Source organism: Micropterus dolomieu, linkage group LG09 (genome assembly GCF_021292245.1).
Source record: "Micropterus dolomieu isolate WLL.071019.BEF.003 ecotype Adirondacks linkage group LG09, ASM2129224v1, whole genome shotgun sequence".
Lineage (NCBI taxonomy): Eukaryota > Metazoa > Chordata > Actinopteri > Centrarchiformes > Centrarchidae > Micropterus > Micropterus dolomieu.
Window position 1 is genome coordinate 29,792,915 of NC_060158.1, and position 20,116 is coordinate 29,813,030.

A 20,116-nucleotide genomic window follows, 5' to 3' on the forward strand; every position below is an offset into this window, starting at 1 on the left:
GTGTGGGGGATGTTTTCTTGGCACACTTTAGGCCCCTTAGTGCCAATTGGGCATGGTTTAAATGCCACGGCCTACCTGAGCATTGTTTCTGACCATGTCCATCCCTTTATGGCCACCATGTACCCATCCTCTGATGGCTACTTCCAGCAGGATAATGCACCATGTCACAAAGCTCCAATCATTTCAAATTGGTTTCTTGAACATGACAATGAGTTCACTGTACTAAAATGGCCCCCACAGTCACCAGATCTCAACCCAATAGAGCATCTTTGGGATGTGGTGGAACGGGAGCTTCGTGCCCTGGATGTGCATCCCACAAATCTCCATCAACTGCAAGATGCTATCCTATCAATATGGGCCAACATTTCTAAAGAATGCTTTCAGCACCTTGTTGAATCAATGCCACATAGAATTAAGGCAGTTCTGAAGGCGAAAGGGGGTCAAACACAGTATTAGTATGGTGTTCCTAATAATCCTTTAGGTGAGTGTATGTTGTAAGAATTTGATTGTGGGCCATGAGGAGCCACATCTCTGGTTTCATTATTTCACTTGTGTTAGTAGGTTAGAGGGGTTCAGACTAGCTGTACTCATCAAAATACTTAGACTGAGTAACCTACACTCCTCATGTACACCCAGTACAGTACACCTATGCTGAGTTGTTTTCATTGGAGTAAAGCAGCAAACATTTGAGCACTGCCTGTGTGTCTGCTGCAGGGGCTGTGGCTTTGTTCAGTTCCCAGACGAGCGGCTGCAGAAGCGGGCCTTAGAGGAGTGTCAGGGTGCTGTGGGACTGGGTGCTAAACCTCTGAGATTGAGCCTGGCTGCTAACAAGTGAGTTGTTTTTTTTTTTCCTTAAGGAATTTGCTCCTCTTGTCAGCAGCTGACTTATTTGGGCCTGGAACACAAGCCAAATGATTTGTAGAGTACAGCAGTGTGTCTCTTGCTCCCTCTTGAGTTTAAGGAACCGGCAGCAGCAGCAGTCAGAGCACAGATCATCATGGCAGTCCAGCACAGGATACAAACACAACCATGACCAGTACAACCAGTACCAGCAGCATGCCTATCCTGGGTATTACTCCTCCTGGGGCTACGATCAGACTGGAGGAGAGTATGGCTACAACTATCAGCAGTATGATTACACACAGTATCCCCCACCTCAGGTAAGCTCTCTCTGTTAAAAGCTAGTATTGACACCCATCACTTATTCATGTCTATCAATTGTGAATCATTTTAATGTTGTTGTTTTTTTCAGGAAAGTGAAGCTGTTGAGGAGGATGGACTTGAAGGTTGGTAATGTGGACTGCAAATCACGGTTATTTTCATTTCTGACTGGTGTATCAGTTTTATTTTCCATTGTTTAGCCCTAAGGTGATTGCTTCACATTGTTTATTTTTGCTGATTAACAGTCCAAATTTATTGCATAAATAAACATGGGTCATGACAGGAATGACACTTAGGATATAATTTGAACCCAATACTGCAACAACCTCCCCAAATAAAATGTTTTTGGACGTAGAATAAAAACTTTAAAAAACACCATGAAAGCTAAATTAATAGCTCTGGCTTTTATTTCCTCAATGACTGAACTCACCCTGCCTGTATTTGGGATAGGCCTGTAATTCCTTTCACTGAAATGGCGCCCCGCCATAGTCTCAAAAAGGAACCGAAAAATATTTAACAATGTTTCATAACTCTAACGTTGTGTAGCTCGCATGCTCACACACTTTGGCCTCCGACTCGAGACAACCGTTTTTCTTTTGAGGTAACTACGGTAACGTTAACGGCCTGTTTCTGTCACTCGTTTTTAAGCTAGCCACGCCTAAATTTGGAGTGCACACGTATTAAAGCCTTCATGGTAACTGAAACGGACCAGAGCGAGCTGACAAACACGTTAGCGACTTTATCCTGTCAGTTTCTCTCTTTTCAAAGACAAGTGTCGCAGTATGAAAGTCCTACCTGAAGAGAGGCTATGAAGTCTTCTTGTTACGCCGTACGAGAACCACATACAACATTTATCATATTGGGTCAGACTTTTTATATATGGTCTATGGTCAGACCGGGTTGGACTTGATGAATTTAGCGCGAGGATACACGTGACAGCATACGGTTTTCAAAATAAGGTGTTCATACAGTATGGAAATAAGATTAATTGGATTATATTCACAGAAAGTATAAAACAACAAGAGTAAAATTGGGGAAATTGCTTATTTCTATTCTTTAATTTGGGTTGCTGGAAAAACATTAAATAAATTTGTTGACTTTTGTTGCTGTTTCAACACCTTTATAGCTATAAAATGGGTTTATGATGAAATAGTTTACTAGAGCACAACATTGTTTACAAGAGTGCAAAGTTATTCATAGATAACCTCTTAATTTTGCACCAAATGAATGTATTTAACTTTAAATGTACTAAACTTTCTTCCGGGGGGGGGCATTCCCCCCGAGATGACCACTAAAAATATTTTTTTGTCTGTGGGAGTTTAAGAGACACACAATTCAAGTTCATAACAAGTTTAATAACAAACTGGATAAAGCCATCAAGTTATTAAAAGAACTCCAGCACAGAGAAAGAAACACAACAGTTTGGTAGGTCTGGAAACAGAATAGGGCACCTCCAGCGCAGATGGACATTACTTCGGCTCCATGTAGAAATGAAAACTTAACGATGACATCGTCTATCGGCAATGGCTGACAGACGTCACGATGTTAAGCAGGCATCTTGATTGTAAAATCCTGACGACAAAGGAAACCAACGTCTGCACCCTATGTGTCCACTGCTGCTTTACCTGGTCCCTGCTTGAAAAATTTCCACCGCAACTTGTAACGTCATAGGCTACCCAGTTTTTAACCAAGTGAAGTCTGTGTGAGTGAACACATGCACATAAGATGACCGCTATCCCACCGTGCACGTGCCCCCGATGTCCTCGTCCATCCCGATGTTTCAATGTAGACATCGTCCAATGGAAATTTTGTAGACATCGCCCAACCCTACTCTATCAGCAGTTAACTGTAAACACACAGCAGGACTAACTGCACATCGGCTGCTATTTCCGACTTGTGTGTGCTATCTGGGTGTTGATTGTGATTTATTGGTTTGCTAATGTAATAGAGTCAACAGTGGGAAAGAGACAAGCAAAACACCCGAAATGCTCAACTTAAAGCGAGCAGCCTCTACTTGACCATTCAGAAATGCACTGCAAGGCAAGTCCCCCCTCCAAAGTTCTGGTACTTTGGGAAAATTCATAGCCCCTGTCTCTGTTGCAGATCCCAGTCCGACGCTTGATGTGGTGGAGGCCAACAGGAAGTTCATGGAACTCAGTGAGGAACTGTATGATGCTCTGATCGAGTGTCACTGGCAGCAATCAGAGATCTCCACAGAGCAGGACCATGCGACATCCAGCTTACCAGAGCCCATTTACTGCTGAAACGGAACACATTTTCTTCTCAGTATGGATTATTTTTGTATGGACAAATGAAATTAGTCATGGTAATGGATCTTATTCAAGTATACAAAGCCATTGAAATGTTCTGTGAATACAGACAATTCTGAATTTGAAACAAAACATATATTTGATTTATTTATGGCTCTACAAAACACATTAATAACATAACATGATTTTTCCAACATAGTCCCAAAATGCAGACACCTGCAATGTAAAATTAAACAATCAAATCTTAAATCTAAAATGACATCAATACAAACCAAAAAAAGATATTTCAGACATTAACTTGACACTGATACACTACAAAACAAACTGACCACATAAGCAATTGTTGACAATGAAATTCTTGTTCTCAGGCTCCCTCCATCAATGCTCATATGAAATTGTCATTATAGCCCCCATAAGAAGAAAAGTTACGTGAATATACCCTATTTGGAATTATCCTGACATATTTTGGTTGGTATAAAAATGAAACAGTCAGTGGTGAAAGTTGGTGGAGTCTGTTTTGCTCTCAGCCCATTCGTTCTTTCATTCTTGATGAATGGTGGCAAGTGTAGAGTTTATAATTTTGTTCAGTCTAATATATATAAGGGCTACGTGTCCTGGCGCATTTGTCAGGAAGTGTTCATTCAGTTGAAGTCCTGCTATCAGAGATCCATAATGGGAAATATAGCTCCTTTCTAGCAGAGGCTGCCATGCAAGGTGCCAACTGCTAATCAGAATAGAACTAATCATTCACACACTGATGGCACAGCCTTCAGGAGCAATGCCCAAGGACAACTGGACATGCAGACTAGAGAAGCCTGAAATACAGCCCCTGGTAATCGAAACTGCGACAACAACCAATCATGTGTCTGCCAGTAGATCAGCATGCTGTCACTCTCTCCCAATGGCCTGATGCGCTAAAGCAAGGTTACACTTTATATACAGAGACGTGACCTTCAGTTAGGCTACGTTCAGACTGCAGGCCTTAACGCCCAATTCCGATGTTTTTTCCCAGATCCGATTTTTTTTGTTTGACAGTTCACATTATAGTTTAAATGTGGCCCATATCAGACTCCAGTGTGAACTGTCTGCGGCCTGAAAGTGACCCGCATGCGCAGAACAATACCACGATGTCACGCAGCACGCTGTTGCAGGCTACAGAAGTAAACAAGGAGCAACAGAGGTTAGCTCCGGTTAGCGGGAGACTCCCGTTTTTCATTGTCCTCTCACGGGTCACATTTCACCCGAATTATGGCAAGTGTTCCCAACTTTCTATTCTTTTCTTTACGGTTTCTGGCGCTGTACAACGCATCTGCCCCACAACTCCCTCCCTCTCTCCCCCCACTGTGTCCGCTCAGACAAATAGCATGCACGTAACTCAGAAGAGAGCTTGCGGTCCGGTGGATTTTAGGTATAAGAAAAGAAATTTGTGAGCAGATGATAGCGAGGTAGAGAAGGAAGAGAGCCACGTGTTTAATTATGGCTTTTTTGGGAGCTTTTTCGTTGAGCGCGGTTCCGTCTGCAGCGGTTTTGCCGCGACCTGAGTGTCCAGACTGAGGTCGCATTTAAAAAGATCCGATCTGTATAGGATTTGGACCACATATGGAAGTGGCCCAATTCCGAACTGGAAAAGATCAGATTCCATGTGACTTGGCCTGTTCACACTGTCAGATCTGAGTCGCATATGGGCAAAACAATCTGATTTGGGTCACATTGGCCTGCAGTCTGAACGTAGCCTTAGTGCTTCAGTTAAGTTGTTTAGATACAGTGTGTTATAATATCATCATTGCCAATTGAAATGAGTGATGATATCGTTATGCTATATGAATACATTTTGAATTATGAGCTAAATTGCAGAGGCAAACAGAATAATATGAATATAATTTGTGGAATTAAAAGGTCATTGATGTGATTCTGATTTCAAAATTAATTGAACGTACAATCCATTAGTGAAAAACAAAGGACTGGATAAGGCAGAATATCATGCACATTACTCCTACGACTGGCCTGGACCTTGTAAATTGTATTCATGCCTAAGAGAAAATTCAAAATACGAGAAATTGGTGAATGCTGCAAGTTCTCTTAAATCACTTGTATAAACCTACGCATGGCGCTTGCATAAGGCCCAATGTCTCTCTTGATACTGAGTCACTAAAGACAGAATATTTTGTTCAGACTTTAAAGTATCTACTACTTGTAATATGCACAATTTTAGTAGTAGTAGTAAATTTTAAAGTAATACAACGATGTTATATTTTTTTGTTTCCAGTGTCCTGTTCTTCATACATGGATAACAGAATATTTATATATAGAAGTTGATTTGATTGTTGATGAGTTGACACAAGCCTGGATTTTTCAGCTCTTCAGCAGTGGCTTAATGTATATCTGGAGTTGCTGTCTTAGCAACAAGTCTTTACCCAAACCTGCAGAAGTGCAGCTTATTAACAGTAAGATGGACCATGACCAAGACTTACTTTACTTTATTACATAAACTTACTTTTAGAGGAGAACTCATTCATTACAGATTTAAAAATCTATTAATGATAAAAGAGGCTATTCAGTAAGCTAAAGTAGGCTAAAGCGTGTTAATCAATACAACGTGTCAATGTTGAATATGAAAAAAAGACATACTTTAATCCCGCAAGGGGAAATGTTTTCCACTCTGTTGTTAACAAGTCAGTATTATACACACAGGTCTGAAATACACACATGCACAAACATATGGAGAGATGTCAGAGTGAGGGCCCTGCCAGGGCGGCACTCTGAGCGTTTGAGGGTTCAGGGGGCTCAAGGTCACCTTCGGCAGTGCCCAGTGCTCCTCTCTAGCTACCAGTCCACACTCCATATCTCTGGTCCAAGCTGGACTTGAACCCTCCAGTTTCCAGCCAAGTCCTTAAAGACTGAGCTACTGCCGCCCCAATATAGTTTGGGATACAAGAGAAACACAGTTAAAGTTACAGTGATCTGTAAGATTAATGGGACAAAAAATGCTAAAACAATACAATCTCATCAGCACCCAACCGATTAGATGAGATGCTCATTTTGTTTTTGTTAAGAAATAAAGTGCAGTTATTAAAGTTAACTTAATTTTAATCAGTCCTTTAAAGAACCCAGCCAGTTGGATAAAAATCAGCAGGATCATTTTAGCTTGCTAACATTACCTAAGCCTGGGTTAGTTGAACCATGTTTGAAGAACAGAGCATAATGTGCACAAAGGTTCACACTATCCTCCCAGATCCCAGTCCCAAATGCCCTGTCCAACCAGAAAGAGCCATTAGTGCAACAAGGACAAAATCCCTTACTGGCTGTCCGCTACTTACAGTGCTATCTGAACACCTGCTCTGAGGCAGTTTCTTACCTTGGTTCGTGCACTGTTGTCTTAAGACCGCCATGTGGATTTTTAAAGACCTCAACAATTCTCATGTGACATGGCTTGAATGAGCCACAGAGGTTAAGGACTCAATATGCTTTAAACAAAGTGTTTGTCTTGTCAAATTGCCTAATAGCCCCAGAAACTCCCTCACCACCACCTGTGCACCTGCCCACTGAAAGCTGTGAAAGTAAGCAGGGTTTGAACTGCTCTTTAAAGCTGTCTTTTTAGCCATGCTAGCAGAATGGCTTTATGTACGGCAGTGTTAGTTTGCCACTTTGGTACAGAAATGCTGAAATATCAGCTACTAAATGGAGCGCCATGACATTTTGAGCAGACAATCGTAGTCCCCAGGGGGGCCAACTTCTGCGTGGCAGTGTTGTCTGACAGAAAAATTCAACCGGGCTCAATTTCTGATACAGTGCATTGCAGCGTCATCCAGCACGGTTCTGCATTTGCCGGTCACATAGATTCATGTTCACATTCCTGGTGGATTACTTTGTAACATGAACACTACATTTCTACTGTATATCTCTCCATTGTCACAAGAAAAGTTACAGTGTCGGTGTAGTATAAACTGCTGTGCAGTGTTTTGGCATCTACAAAGCCTTCATACTCAAACCCTGTGCTCATACTGGACTTCATGTCTCAATGGATGCAATCCAATGCAGCCCCCTGATTCTAGTCAGGCTTGTGCTGGTGAAAAGTGGGCAGGGTATAACTTGTCTCTCAAGCTCTATTTCTTTAATGCTTCAACTACCTCTGTCACTTTTCAGTGAGTGCAATGCCACGAATGTCTTACAAAGCCTGTCTAAAAGTGTGCAGTGTTACCTGCATTTGTACGATTAATCTCTTCAAGACTGCAAAGACACACCAAATCATACTGAGGCCTTCAGAGTGCCTGGTACCCACCATCCCCAAATCTAGTAACTGGATCTAAATGTGCCCACACATCTAATTGTTAATGTTTAGCAGGAGTTCAAAAGTGGATTTTGGATGTATTCTTTATTATGATTTACTTGTCTGGTGTTTCATAGACAGCAATAGATTAACATGAATAGATAGTGAACTAAACTGCTGGCTCCCGGCGACCAGAGGAGGTGAGCAGCAGAGATTGGAAAACATTTTACTTCACTGTGTGTACCCTTGTCTAAATGTAAGCTGTATGTGGGGCGTGGTGAGACAGCCTGGGTCAGGGTGCCTCAAAATGTTCCTTATTTTCAAATCCCAAAGTTTACAGGTATGCCTTAGTGGAGCATGGGAAATACAGGCCCAACTTTTGTGGTAATCGGGTAGACCTCTGGAGCTATGACATCATTCCTGTTTTGTTCAACCCACAGTAAGTTCTTTAACTTCTTAACAAAATTATTTGAACAACTTTTGATCATGAGGCTCCATAAATTCTACTTGCAAATTTTCGTGTCGATTGGACTGACCACCTACGAGTTTGAAAAAGTAGGTCTTGTAGCTGAAGTGCCACCGTTTGGCAGATTGGCGCCAAATTTTGGACAGAGCGTCAGTTTGACATGGAAGGCACTAGCCTACATTTTGTGTTCCAACTGAGTTATATGGAAATATGAGATCACTTCCTGTGACCATAATCTCAACGCCACTGGTTGTTGGTTTTACACATTTTGCAATTTTGTGGGCAAAACAATTATAGGCCAATATGGGCGTGGCCTATATCACAAGATGCAGCTCAACTTACAGAATGTGTGGATATAAGGTTTTTGAATGTGCGACATACTATGTGGGAGTTACAGGCCAAAACCAAAAAGGGGAAGCGAGCAAGTTCAGTAGGATTCCCAGCAACGCTCTTACTTGGATCCGAACTGCTTTGCATGCGTGTCCCCCCCCAGCCCCCTAGGGCTTGGACTCCTAATGAGAACAAAAACAATAGGTCTCCTGCAGACCTTCATTATAATTGAAATGTGTTAAAACCAGTGAATCCACTAGAGGGCTCAATTTCCACGGGAGTAACATGGGAGTCAGTATGAACAGCTGCTACCAGCAACATCTAACTTCATTCATTGTCAGCAGACTGTAAGGCAATGTTAAAATGTGTATTAGGCTATAGCATTGCCTGACTGTGCCTCCGGACCTTCATGTTCCACTGTGACACAGTTCCACAAGATTGTGGGAAAACCCCGTTTTTATTTCCAAAACTAAGATGTGTATTAATTTGATCCTCATATAAATAGAGGCACATATGAAATGCATACATGTTATATACCAGTAATCTACAGAGCTGCTGCATGCCAGAACTGACATCGGAAAACAAAAGGTTCCCTTGACATGCATACAGTGCCTGCTTCAAACACAACTGAAAGCAAAAAAATAGATAATAAATCATTTAATTTATCAAGATGCAAATTAGGTCCGCAAGTCCACCGGCATTTTATTTGTGATGGCCATTGTCCATTCACAGGTGACATCTATGTAAAAATAAATCTCGAATTGACATTTCAAATGTTTAAACATTTCCGGTCAAAGTCATTCTTCTGTCTTAATGAGCGGCTGTAACAAATAGGCTAAATTGACAATAGCGGTGTACGACGGTCGACCTGTTTCACTGCAAGCCAAGTTGTTGACATCGTTCACACTGTACCCGTCTGCACATGCAGAAATTAGGTTAACGCATACTTGCACTGCAATAACCTGGTTACAGTAAACCACGCAGTTGAATACAGCTGACCAGTTGTCACATTCTTCTGCTATCCCTGACAATGTGTTTTAACTGTGGCACATTCGATGCTGCAGGATGAAGTTTCCTCTCTGGACTGACGGCGCGCAGACAGCAGTTTGATAGTAGCCTACTAATGACGTTTCCGTTCATCCGCCCGCGCTGCTGTCACAGCTGTGTTTGCCCTGTCTTCGGGCTTTGTCATGAACATGCGTGTATAGATACCCGGTGTAACAAGAAATTAGGTGTCTGCTGTAAATAAGAAACAACCACGTTTCTCTTAATCCCTGACTCCGTCAAGAAAACCGGCCTACTCTACGTTAAACAATTGAAATATAAAGCTTCCAACGCGTTCCTTTCATGAATGTAAACGAACACATTGTTTCTTTAGCCTCATTGGAGTTAACATGGCTCTCCATCCAGACACAGACAACAACACTACTACCAACCAATCAGCTCTCTGTCTATCTCCGCCGCGGAAATGAAGTACCAATCAGCTGTCTGAATGACTCCAGCTATCAGACCCGGAGGACCAATCAGCTGTCTGTCTGGATTTGCTTGGGAGACAAACAGCCATTCAGCTGTTTGTCTGGGCTTCACGGAGTGACTGCCTGACCAATGAGCTGTCTGTCTGGCTGCAGCGAGGGGGTGAGCGTCTTTCGAGGCCCAATCAGCGGCTCAGTGCTGCCTGCCGGTGCCGGGGACTGGTGGTGAGGAACCGCTGCAGCGCGTCAGGACCGGACCGTGAACCCGGAGACGGTACACACCGAGGCGAAGGAGACACAGGTGAGTCCGAGGATGTGCGCGAGGCCTGGCTCCGGCGGGAGATGTTTTGAAATGGCAGCGGCGGGATTCGTGCCGCGGCAGGACGGCTAGCTGTGTCGTTTTCCTGCCGGTGGATATGCTGATTTTCTGATAGACAATAGAGCGGCTTTGCTTTGCTGTGTGTTGATGCAGGCTGACATGTTGGCGACCAGCAGCCGTCGCCTTGAACCGTTAATTTACATTTAAAGGTCTGGAGTCGCGGCAGAAACATTAGTGGATATCTGCATCTAATCTAACGTTAGCCGCTTCGTTGTGCTTTGATAATAACTGTAACGGAGATGTTGTGTTTTCATTGTGATGGAAACGGTGTGCGGTATGCCTCCAATCCGTTTCATTGTTTGATCCAGAGTCTCTAGGGGTTAACTCAGACTGGAGAAAGAGCCAGGGTCCTCCAAATACGTGTTAATGCTTATTTAAAGAGCACCGGGATGAGATGAGATGGGAGAAGGGTTTTCTTGAAGCAAAGCTGCCTGAAGTGGCGGATTGAAATAAAAGGCGTTAGGAGGAGGCCGGGGGTGCTCATGGCTCACGGCAATTAGGAAGAAAAATTCGAAATGCATCAGCCATTTACGTAGAGACTCAACTGGCTCCATATGCACCTAAATGGCTGCCTGGCGCCTGACAGCACAGCCAACATTTTACTGTAAGGGCTTTATTCAGGCCGAGCGGCGGATTAACGGAGGTGGACGTCTAGATGACGTTAGAGACCAAACGGGAATCAATATTTAATGTGTGCTGCCTATTATTCTGCAGTACACAGGAGCTCATTTTGTGTCTGTTGACCATAATGGGTCTCTGCTCCTCAAGATTTCAGGAGTCACATGCAGATTGATTCACATCTGACTGCTATCACTGTCTTTGTGGTTGGATTGGATTGTTCCTTCGAATCTGTAGGCTTACAGTCTGAGATGGAGAGGTGGATAGTCAAATGATGTTACCTTCCTCCATTACAAAAGGTTACAAGACATTAAATGAATTGGTCGTTTTAAGTTCCAGTTGATACATATTTAGTTTAGTCATTTACAGCAGCTTTGGATAAGGAAAGCTTTGTCAATAAAAACTTTTTGGTAAAATGAAAAGTTGACAGACAGCAGAAAGGCGGTTGCGTTGCTTCATCACTTTGTGCCATGAAACATGCATCCCTTTCACTTTCTTCAGCAGTGTATTACTATCAACCGGCTGTTTGTTTCTGGTGGTGTCTCCCCGTGCTCACTTCACACATTTTCATCTGAGCGTGGCAGTGAAGTAGCCCTACAGCCTTTGCTTCTGAGATAAAAGTTGGCAGACCTTGATACACACAGCCCTCCACTCACATAGTGATAGTGGGTCTGTATGAATGAATGGTCCCTGCTGTTGAAGAGTGTGAATGAACTGTAGTATTCTCAATGATGGAGCCCTTCCTCTTCCTATTTCCAGCCCAGAGTCCCCTGGCAGCCCCAGTAGCATCCAGATGAAGACTACCATACTGTTATGACAGATGGGTGCAGTACCTGCAGAGTATTGTAGTGTAGTTTTTGTAGCTGGTTACCTACATGTCAATCAGCAGTCATTCAGCTTTATTAAACTTCGTTTCCCAGTGTAGCTGGGTATGAAACCTCACAATTTTTAGTATAGCCTTTTTCCACCTGAGCCACTTTTGTACGAACTTCTAAATCTATATATTCAACAACCTTCATTTAAACAATCTTCATATACCACCCGCTGGTGGGAGTGATGACATGACATGTAACAATTACTTCAAATGAAAGTGTCTAGACAGCATGGTATAATATTTAATCCAACCATTTCTGACATTATACCTGGTGTGCTGCATGCTGCAGGGGCAGTTTGTATGACATGAAGCACTCTCTGTAGTTGTTCACTGGGGACCAGGACGTCTCAGTCACAGCTTAGGCTTCAGGTAAAACTAAGCCTAACATTTTGGACACATACAGCTGGTCTCAGGCTCACCTCCCAACTGGAGAGAAGACATGTTTTCACACTGACAGGGTTATGTACCGTTCACATTTGAACAGGTACCTGAAATTCTGTACCTTTTTTGTTTCATGCTCTCTGTGATAACAGAAATTTAATTATTGTTGTAAAAAGTAAGTCCAAACTTCGCCATTTCAGTAATAAATTAATGATATACAAGGTCAAATAAAGTGTTTAGGCTACCTGATAGATATTCATTTGACACTGAATAAATATAAATGTCAAAATACCATCTGTACTCCCATAAAATAGCATTAAGATCATTTTAAAAAGCAACTTTCAAATAATGAAGCCAGCAGTGTGGGGCATTGTGGACCAGTGTGGATCATGGGACAGAACCATGGGTCTCTCTTCAGGACAGGTTGGATCCATTTTCATGTGCATATTGGCCGACTGGCTTCTTTCTCTCAAACTGTAGTCACATGCATCTCTTCATCTTACCCCTCACAGTGGCTGCTTCTCCCTCACCGTTCCTCCCTGCTGTATCTACAGTGTATGTGCTGACAAAGAAGAGTCACAAAACAACCATATCTTTGGGGATGCATCGATCCAGCTTTTTTAGTCCTGAAACGATACCAGTGTCTGGGCGTTGGGTATGGGCCAATGGGATACCAGTGTAAAATTAATAAACTGTATTCCTCACTGTGAGGAAGAGACTGGGAACCATTCATCATGTGTAAGGCAACATTATGTAAGATTTGGTGGGATTAGTGTAATTTGCCACTCTCTAAAGGAGGACAGTTGTACATGAGCATTTGTTATTATTACATTACGATCCAAAACTAGCAAGTTGACAAGAACCAAACATCAAGCGTGTGCGACAACACAAGACACAGCAATATTACTGAGTAGTCCAACAGAAAGAAGGCCAGCTGGGCGCCTGTCCTGCAGCCTTTAGCTTCACGAAGCTCTCGACTTGGTCGCTGTCTTTTTCTCTTCCTAGCTTCCTCTGTCAACGTCCTCTTTGGACTCTTTGCCTCTGCCATAAGCTAACTTTGTCTCTATAGAGGCTGCTGAGCCCGGTTATGTTGCCAACTCGCCCCCGGCTCCGGCTCGACACAAGCTAATACGTTATTACTGTCGAGTCCAACAGCAGTTGCACATAAGATAGATGTCGAATTCCAACATAAAGCTAACTTCACCGCAGTACAAAGCTCTCACCAAAATATTAAAGTGAAGTGTGGAATTTGCAACACAACGAAATAAACGATAGAGCATAATTGTACACGATAGACAGTTTTCTGTTGTCAAATGAATTGTCATCAGACTCAGAATCAGCTTTATTGCCAGGTATGTGTACACATACGAGGAATTTGACTCAGGATTGTACATTGCTCAAGATGTGCTTACTCATACAAAATCACAATAATAAAAATAAAATAAAATCAGACACAGTCTAAAGTGTAGACAACATAAATATACACACTATGAACAAAAACAATATAGACATAGACAAATAATGCAGTGAGCTGAGTGCAAAGGATGCAGGAGTAGTGGATGTGATATACAGGTACATATACATGCATACATGGACACATGTACACAGTGCGATGAAGCATAGTGCAAAGGATGCTGGAATAAATAGGTATAAGCATTTTGTGCAGGAGTTATGACTTAAGGTAGGTGGATTGGTATACAGTATCTACAATATGACAATATGTAACTGTATGAACAGCACTGAAATAGAGAATGCTGAATAAATAAATAATAAGTTGTAACCAGTAAACAGGTGGACAGGTGGCTGATTAGAGACAGAGTTACGGGGTTATTGCACAGGAAATGTTCCTGACACTGTGAGTCAGAAATCAGGTGTTCATCAGAGTGATGGCTTGTGGGAAGAAACTGCTACTGTGTCTGTTGGTTTTGGTGTACAGTGCTCTGTAGCGCCTACCAGAGGGGAGGAGCTGGAACAGATTGTGTCCGGGGTGAGATGGTTCTGCAGTGATGTTTCCTGCCCGTTTCCTGTCTCTGGAAATGTATAAGTCCTGAATGGAGGGCAGGTTGGCACCGAAGATCTTTTCTGCAGTCCTGACTGTCTGTTGTAGTCTGTCCCTGTCCTTTTTTGGTGGCAGATCCAAACCAGACAGTGATGGAGGTGCAGAGCACAGACTGGATGATGGCTGTGTAGAAGTGGATCAGCAGGTCCTTAGGCAGGTTGAGCTTCCTGAGCTGACGCAGGAAGTACATCCTCTGCTGGGCCTTCTTGATGATGGTGTCAGTGTTGGGCTCCCACTTCAGGTTCTGGGATAAAGTGGAACCCAGAAACCTGAAGGATTCCACAGCATACACAGGTCTGTTGAGTATGGTGATGGGGGGCAGAGTGGGGGGGCTCCTTCTGAAGTCCACAGTCATCTCAACATTTTTGAGCATGTTAAGCTCCAGGTTGTTCTGACCGCACCAGAGAGCCAGCTGATCAACCTCCCGTCTGTAGGCCGACTCATCACCGTCCCGGATGAGGCCGATGACCGTTGTGTCGTCAGCAAACTTCAGGAGTTGGACAGATGGGTCTCCTGAGGTGCAGTCGTTGGTGTAGAGGGAGAAGAGCAGTGGGGAGAGCACACACCCCTGGGGGGGGGCCAGTGCTGATAGTCCGGGAGCTGGATGTGATGTTCCCTAGTCTCACCTGTCTCCTCCTGTCAGTCAGGAAGTCTGTGATCCACTGACAGGTGGAGGCTGGCACAGTGAGCTGGGTGAGTTTGGTGCTCAGGATATCCGGGATGAGGATGTTGAACGCCGAGCAGAAGTCCACGAACAGGAGCCTTGCATATGTCCCTGGAGAGTCGAGGTGTTGCAGGATGTAATGCTGTCCCAAGTTGACAGCATCATCCACAGACCTGTTAGCCCTGTAGGCAAACTGCAGGGGGTCCAACAGGGGGCCTGTAATGTCCTTCAGGTGAGCCAACACCAGTCTTTCAAAGGACTTCATGACTACAGATGTTAGGGCGACTGGCCTGTAGTCATTTAGTCCAGAGATGGAGGGTTTTTTTGGGACCGGGATGATTGTGGAGCGTTTGAAGCAGGAGGGAACTTCACACAGCTCCAGTGATCTGTTGAAGATCTGAGTGAAGATGGGGGCCAACTGGTCCGCACAGATTTTCAGGCACCATGGTGAGACACCAACCTGATCTTCTGCCTGTGGAAGAGGTGGCTCACGTCTTCTTCACAGATCTTGAGTGCAGGTGAGAGACAGAGAATCAGAGAGTCAGAGGGGGAAGGTGACTGTTTGAAGATGGTGTTGGAGTGGGGGAGAGGTGTGACTCTGGGCTTTTCAAACCTACAGTAGAAACCATTCAGCTTGTCTAAGATCTTGAGCGTTGCCATGATGTTAGTGTGGGAGCACATGACCATATATGGAACACCAGCTCCGTCTGGCTAGGTATTACGTAGAACAAAGCCGTTGGTAGAAAAAGCATTTCAAAACAGAGCATTGAGAACAGGAGGAAACCTGAGGTTTTTGCTCACAGGGATTTCTTATAAATGCTTTAACCTAATTTTTTTAAGCTTTGGCCATGTTTAACATGAACATCCAACATTATAACATTGTAGATAAGTCATAAAATGTGTAAAGGCATAATAGGTCTCCTTTAAGCCAATTTTGATTTATGGGCATTTATGTAAAATTATACGTAAATACACAAAAGTAAAAATTTATGAAAAAAAAACAAAAAACGGATTGACTTAAATACTTTTAATAACTTTTGATCAGCAATGTCCAGAGATGATCCTGCCAAAGTTTCAGGTCGATTGGCAACTGGGACCGGCTCCTCCAGGCTGCATGGCGAAGTGTCCTTGGGCAAGATACTGAACCCCGAATTGCCCTGAGTGTATGGATGTGTGTGAATGTTAGTTTCTGTTTGAGCACTTCGGCTCAGTGTGTGAATGGTAAATGCAGATGTAATGTAAAAGCACTTTGAGTGGTCAAAATGACTAGAAAGGTGCTATACAAACACAGAGTATTTACATTTTGACCTTGTGGGGACAACTGATAAAAACCCCACTTGCTACATAGAGATTGCAATACTAAACATGGATAAGACATACTAGAGCTAATGGCTATGTTTATCAGACAAATAATGGGAAAAGGCACAGTTGATATGGCTTAACAGTAAGACAGGTAAATGATGCTTGTGTTCTACTACTAAAGCAAAATATTGCACTATTTGAGTTTATTTAGAAACCGTGTAGTTTGTCCACGAGAGAGCACTGACAAGTTTATTTTTAAAAAGTCAGACTTCTTACATGTATTTTGGTGATGAGATACAGTATATATCTATGGGATATCAAAAGTTTACAGTTTGTGTTTTATATGAAAAAGTAATTTTCCTCTCTAGGGCTCAATGATTTGAGGGAAATATCTAATTGTGATTTTTTTGATGAAGATTGCAAACAGCCTCTTATTTGACACTTTCTTTAACCTGAAATTTAAAGAACCTATATACTTAATTTAAAAAAGGCAAAAGAGGGACCAGACATGTCATTTTCACGTGCTTTATTTGCCGACAAACAATCCAGGGCACTGTTGGGCTGAAACAAGCAGGTTGGTGGCCAGCATGTTGAACAACTTCACCAGGCACAGTGGGATAAAAAACAGAAGCTGCGACAATGGCTTAGGTTAAATTTCACTTTCAAGTTCCTGCATGAAAATGCAAAGGAAGGGAATGAATAAACTGAAAATAAACTGAAAATTCAACTTGCTGAAAAATACTACTGTCTAAACCTCTCTTAGCAGACACATATGGATGCTGTTTTACTGAGGAAATTCACTGATGAGGATAATAAGTGAGCCTTCTGCTGGAAACCAGGCTTCTTGTCCTTTGGCATGTGTTCGAAACATATCAGAAGTCTCCATCTAGTGGTAGAGTCCTGAAACAGGAAGGTTATGTACTCTGCACATATTGTTACATCATTCACTCTGTCACTATGAATTGTTTGGGTGATATAAAATGTATTGTTAGGGTTTGCTTTTTGCTTCATTGCATTTTAAATTTGCTAACTTAACTCTAGGGCACTTAACTTCTCTAAAGGGAATGATTATATTTTATATTAATATATTTTATTTGACATCAACTCTTTGCATAGTAAAACCATTGTTCAGCCTACTGTTCTGAAGTGCTGGCAGAGACGAGATGCTCCAGCTGGCTCTCTGGTGTTGTGCGCAGGGCTGAGGTCGTCGTGAGGGAGGTGCAGTCACACGCAATTGTGTGCTAACTTTAGGTAAAGAACAAAAAAATAAAGAAAGACATCTAAAGAAACAAAAAACAAGATGTAAGCTCAAGGTAGGGGTGAAGTCCAGCCTAGCTTAGGGTAGCTCTTTTTGTCACTTGGCTGAGGAAGAGGAGTTTTACAGCATGGAGGAAGGTTTTCGTGCTGAAAACTTTATTCCTGTGTCTAAAAAGGGACACATCGTGTGGAACCAACATGATCTTCTCCAGGTTCCTGACTAGTGATTTTAATTTAAGTTGTATGCACAAAATTCACATACTCTCAAAATCACTAATCCAAAACACGGAAATAACTGTTTAAAAGAGCCTGCAAGGAATCATGGTTTAACTGCTTTTTCAGCCGATCATTCAACCACTTTACCTGAGACTCTTAACTACTTACACTGTCAAACATACTTTTAACACAACTAATAAGTGTTAAACAACACCGTTTTGCTCTATACAACAGTATAATAGTTAACAATATTATACAGATTCACACTGGTGATAATTACAGACACTTCTGTCCATGATGGTGTAGCCACACTAGGTTTATTCTGTGAATGCGCCTTTCATGTCATACAAAATAAAAATTGTGTTAATGATCAAGACAGCCTATGTTGAGAAAGGTTAGCTGGATTACTTATTGGTTTGATAGCTGATTATCCTTAATCCAAACCTGGCTTACAAGATAGATATAGCAGTTAATTTCCTTTTTAGGAGTGTCTTTTCATAATTTTATGATGGGCAAATCTTATCTTCAGACCTCATCAGGGGTGAGAACAAAGTGTTTGTGTGTGTGTGTGTGTGTGTGTGTGTTGAGTCTCTTTGCTAAATCAAAGAGAAGGTATCTGGTTCTTCACACCTTGCCATCACTTATTTGTCTTGAATAAGATCTTCTAGGGTGAGAAGTACTTGTCGTGTCTGCCAAGTTTGCACATCAACATCTTTACTATCAGGGAAAAGAGTCTGTCAGATCAGAAGAGTCTTAGAAGAGGCCTATTCACAATGCTGCAGTGTGCCTGTGAATATGAAAGACATATGTTGTGATCGCTACACATAGATTTATTTTGAAATCTGTGTGATTGTCAGGATTATATTATATTACATTTACTCATTTGGCAGATGCTTTTATCCAAAGCGACTTACATTTGAGGAACATACAGGCATCAACAAAGCATCAAAACAGCAAGAGATCTACAAGTGACAATACATACTAGTAAGAGCAGCAATTAATACCAGTAAGAGCTAATAGCAGATATAGCATCAATGGGGTAAATACCTAGGGAAAGAAAGTAAGAGTAAATTAAATAGTGCAATCAATACAAAATAATTGTAAGGGAACAGAAGAAGAGCACAGGAAGTGCATGGTAAAGGTTAGGGGTTAGAGGATCCAGCATCAGTGTTGAATGGCAGAGCTGCTTGTCTTGCAGCTGATTAACAGCCAGCAGACTGAGAAAGCTAGCAGCTGGAGGGATGGCTGGGTATTTTTCTTTTTCACCTAACACTGTGTCTGTCTTCTAGGTTGTGCTATCATCCGCCCTCCCAGAGATGGAGGCATAAGGTACAGAGGTCTCACACAAGAGCAGGTAAGGAACTGAAGCTGCCACACTGTAATTACATACTACAGAGTCTCAAGTCTCATGGCATTCACTTAAAATTCAATACCGGTTAATATAAGGGCCCATATTAATAATCCTTATATTAAAGATTGTACATTATATATACAGGTGCTGGTCATATAATTAGAATATCATCAAAAAGTTGATTTATTTCAGTAATTCCATTCAAAAACAGAAACTTGAATATTATATTCATTCATTACACACAGACTGATTTATTTCAAATGTATATTTCATTTAATTGTGATGATTAAAACTGACAACTAATGAAAATCCCAAGTATCTCTGAAAATTAGAATATTACTTAAGACCAATACAAAAAAAGGATTTTTAGAAATGTTGGCCAACATGAAAAGTATGAGCATGTACAGCACTCAATACTTAGTTGGGGCTCCTTTTGCCTGAATTACTGCAGCAATGCGGCGTGGCGTGGAGTCGAGCAGTCTGTGGCACTGCTCAGGTGTTATGAGAGCCCAGGTTGCTCTGATAGTGGCCTTCAGCTCTTCTGCATTGTTGGGTCTGGCGTATCGCATCTTCCTCTTCACAATACCCCATAGATTTTCTATAGGGTTAAGGTCAGGCCAGTTTGCTGGCCAATTAAGAACAGGGATACCATGGTCCTTAAACCAGGTACTGGTAGCTTCGGCACTGTGTGCAGGTGCCAAGTCCTGTTGGAAAATGAAATCTGCATCTCCATAAAGTTGGTCAGCAGCAGGAAGCATGAAGTGCTCTAAAACTTCCTGGTAGACGGCTGCGTTGACCTTGGACCTCAGAAAACACAGTGGACCAACACCAGCAGATGACATGGCACCCCTAACCATCACTGACTGTGGAAACTTTACACTGGACTTCAAGCAACGTGGATTCTGTGCCTCTCCTCTCTTCCTCCAGACTCTGGGACCTTGATTTCCAAAGAAAATTTACTTTCATCAGAGAACATAACTTTGGACCACTCAGCAGCAGTCCAGTCCTTTTTGTCTTTAGCCCAGGCGAGACGCTTCTGACGCTGTGTC

The 20,116-nt window shown here is 42.4% G+C and overlaps 3 protein-coding genes across 14 annotated transcripts in view; 2 read left to right on the top strand and 1 right to left on the bottom strand.

Moving 5' to 3' along the window:
• LOC123976313 (tRNA selenocysteine 1-associated protein 1-like) overlaps positions 1-3,563 on the top strand; it is an 8,751-nt gene extending 5,188 nt beyond the window's left edge. For 8 of the 11 annotated variants that reach the window (XM_046058373.1, XM_046058375.1, XM_046058376.1 and 5 more), the window contains exons 6-9: positions 715-831; positions 956-1,160; positions 1,253-1,286; positions 3,265-3,563. In XM_046058373.1, the coding sequence (XP_045914329.1) occupies positions 715-831; positions 956-1,160; positions 1,253-1,286; positions 3,265-3,425 (517 nt within the window). In that variant the 3' untranslated portion in view covers positions 3,426-3,563. The remainder of the gene's footprint in view (positions 1-714; positions 832-955; positions 1,161-1,252; positions 1,287-3,264) is intronic. The other 3 variants (XM_046058374.1, XM_046058377.1, XM_046058380.1) reach the window with 1 other exon arrangement.
• LOC123976309 (ankyrin repeat and MYND domain-containing protein 2-like) overlaps positions 1-20,116 on the bottom strand; it is an 817,726-nt gene that overhangs the window by 690,919 nt on the left and 106,691 nt on the right. The gene's annotated exons all lie outside the window — the stretch shown is intronic.
• gatad2b (GATA zinc finger domain containing 2B) overlaps positions 10,063-20,116 on the top strand; it is a 61,026-nt gene continuing 50,972 nt past the window's right edge. For both annotated transcript variants that reach the window (XM_046058348.1, XM_046058347.1), the window contains exon 1: positions 10,063-10,267. The gene's annotated coding sequence lies outside the window, so the exon portion shown is untranslated. The remainder of the gene's footprint in view (positions 10,268-20,116) is intronic.